The sequence below is a fragment of the Miscanthus floridulus genome, chromosome 5, assembly GCF_019320115.1.
Source record: "Miscanthus floridulus cultivar M001 chromosome 5, ASM1932011v1, whole genome shotgun sequence".
NCBI lineage: Eukaryota > Viridiplantae > Streptophyta > Magnoliopsida > Poales > Poaceae > Miscanthus > Miscanthus floridulus.
The window spans coordinates 102,822,109-102,824,571 of NC_089584.1; the positions used below are offsets into that span (position 1 = coordinate 102,822,109).

General features: G+C 43.3%; 1 protein-coding gene across 1 annotated transcript; it reads left to right on the forward strand.

Annotated features, from left to right (window-relative positions):
* The first annotated feature begins 450 nt into the window (after nt 1-450).
* On the forward strand, nt 451-2,463 carry LOC136452823 (protein IQ-DOMAIN 6-like). Its single transcript, XM_066453415.1, has 3 exons — nt 451-651; nt 1,352-1,465; nt 1,554-2,463. Exons 1-3 carry the CDS (start codon nt 463-465, stop codon nt 1,704-1,706), a joined length of 456 nt encoding a protein of 151 aa, XP_066309512.1. The 5' UTR covers nt 451-462; the 3' UTR covers nt 1,707-2,463.

Consider the following 2,463-nt stretch of genomic DNA (forward strand, 5'->3'; position numbering starts at 1 on the left):
ACCGTCCAACTCCCTGTTTTATATACTGACTACGTTGGTGTTGTACATATACAAATATACAAAGTATATAAAATACTTGCATACGTCAGCTTAATTGCATAACTTGTTTTGTAGAAATATTTATTTTTTCATGAAATAAAATTATCTCAAACAACAAGACGGAGTACACCATTGCAAAGAGCTCGTCGAGACGATCAAAATTGATATATTATTTGCTATATTTGGAGCTCCGAATAAAAAGATATCAATTTTGCAAATTAAAAAGGAGTGCTGACGTCATCGCTGACGTCAGCGCTGCTACAGTGCCATGCAAAACCGTCTGGGAAACCGGCCAGGGTCCTAAAGTGAACTTTTTCGATAGTTGGAGGGCCAATGTTATCCGGTTTTAAAGTTGGAGGTTGAAATCCATACTTCTGCGATAGTTGGAGGTCGTGAACTTTACCCTTGTTTATACCACCAATAATGCAGGCGCTGGTGCGCGGCCGCCGCGTGCGCAAGCAGCTCGCCGTCACGCTCAAGTGCATGAAGGCGCTCGTCAGGGTCCAGGAGCGCGCGCGGGACCGCCGCTTCCGGATCTCCGCGGACGGCCGCCACTCACAGGACATCCTCGACGACCGAAGCGGCCGTGCTGATTCTGTCAAGGAAGCAGAGGTATAAATAGCAAGCCCTTCAAAACTTGATTTAGGCTGACATAGGCTTCATTCACGTGGCCTTAAATCCGACTGGATCCGTTTATTTTTTTATCCGAAATAGTATTTTTCTCATAGAAATTTCTCCAAATTCCTTCAGGTTTCTCCAAAATTCCTCCGAGCCAATGGGGCCATAGGAGTTTTGCACGTTTGTTTCGTGCGGAGTTCTGCCATTACAGTTGTGTTGCCTTCTTTCCTTGTGCTTACTTCGTGCCATTGACTATTGAGTTGCTCTGCACTACGCCTGCACTATGCTTGCGCAACATGTTCATATGTACTCTTCATGCATCAGTCAAATAAAAATTTGTCACCTGGTCTAATCGGTTGCTTTTGCTGGAGACTTGCAACAGTAAAAATCACATCTTTATGATGTAGGAATGATTTTGACATTGAGCTCCCTTTAAGTAATGACGGTGATTTCATATATTGCTTGGTATTGACCGTGTATGTTTGAATTAATCTTGATAGTGTCATTGATAGGTAAGCCTGCGTTTGATGATGCCACCAATAATGCATCCCTGTGATGGTCATGTTTGATGTCCAAACAAATTTTTAGTTAGCTGCAGAGTGTTCTGTAGGACAATTGGTCTGCACAGTTGTCTAGTTTTAAACATCTACGATGACCATGTCTGGACGTTTGGATGACATGCTTCAAATTGCAGACAGGATGGTGTGATAGTCAAGGTACTGTGGATGACTTAAAATCAAAGATACAAATGAGGCATGAGGGTGTGGTGAAGAGAGAAAGAGCAATTGCTTATGCTCTTTCCCACCAGGTATAAATTCATCTTGCGGCCATGATCTGGGAACAAAAAAAACTTACTGTTTTTCTTCATACATATATGCTAACTTTTGTTTTCACAGCGAAGTACAAGCCACAGTGGAAGACCTAGCTCTCCTGCTGTTTCTCTCAGGAATCATGGGACTAGCAGAAGCAATCATAATTGGTGCTATTTGGATGGGTCGATGGCAACGAAACCTTGGGAGAGCCGCCTTATGGAGCAAACCCACACTTAATACTCCAACAATTCGCGGTGTTCAGAAAGCATTGAGGAGATGAATGCAGTCGGCTCAAAACTTTCAGATGCAAGCTCAGTCAAAATCAGAAGAAACAATATGACAACAAGGGTGGCAGCTAGGCCTCCTTCCACAATCTTAGCTTCTTCATCAGATTTTGTGTGTGATGCCAGCTCTACTTCAACTTCCTCTGTCACTCCAGTGTCTGGCACCAGTTTCCTAACATCAGAGCGAAGATCTGATTATGGTCATGGCGGTGAGCCGAACTACATGAACTGGACTAAATCAGCAAAAGCAAGGTTGAATGGTTCTAGCACACATAAGTTACCGCTTCAAAGGCAACGATCTTCTGATATGCACCACATTAGCAGGACAGCGTTATCTTCGGTAGATGTTCAAAGAGGTTGAATAGTTTGACTCTGAAAGGTCGAGGAGCTAGAAGAAGTTTGGACAAGAAGAATGACGACCGGCCTGTTGCCTTGTTTTAAAACCGAGTCCTGTTTATTTCCATAATACTATACGTTAGGCATATTCATGTTGACATGTACGTATGCTCTGATTTTAATGCCTCGTTGCTCATTTTGGTACCATCCACATTTCTGTTGTACCAATGCCGAACTGCTCCTACCTGTTACAGTCACGCGGGATGGTGATAATTGGTATGCACTGTACTTCTGTGCTGGTCTGCTGGATCAGCACAACGAAATTGACAATTTTAGACATCATAAGTGATGCAAAGCTCCTTGCTTGTCTGCTG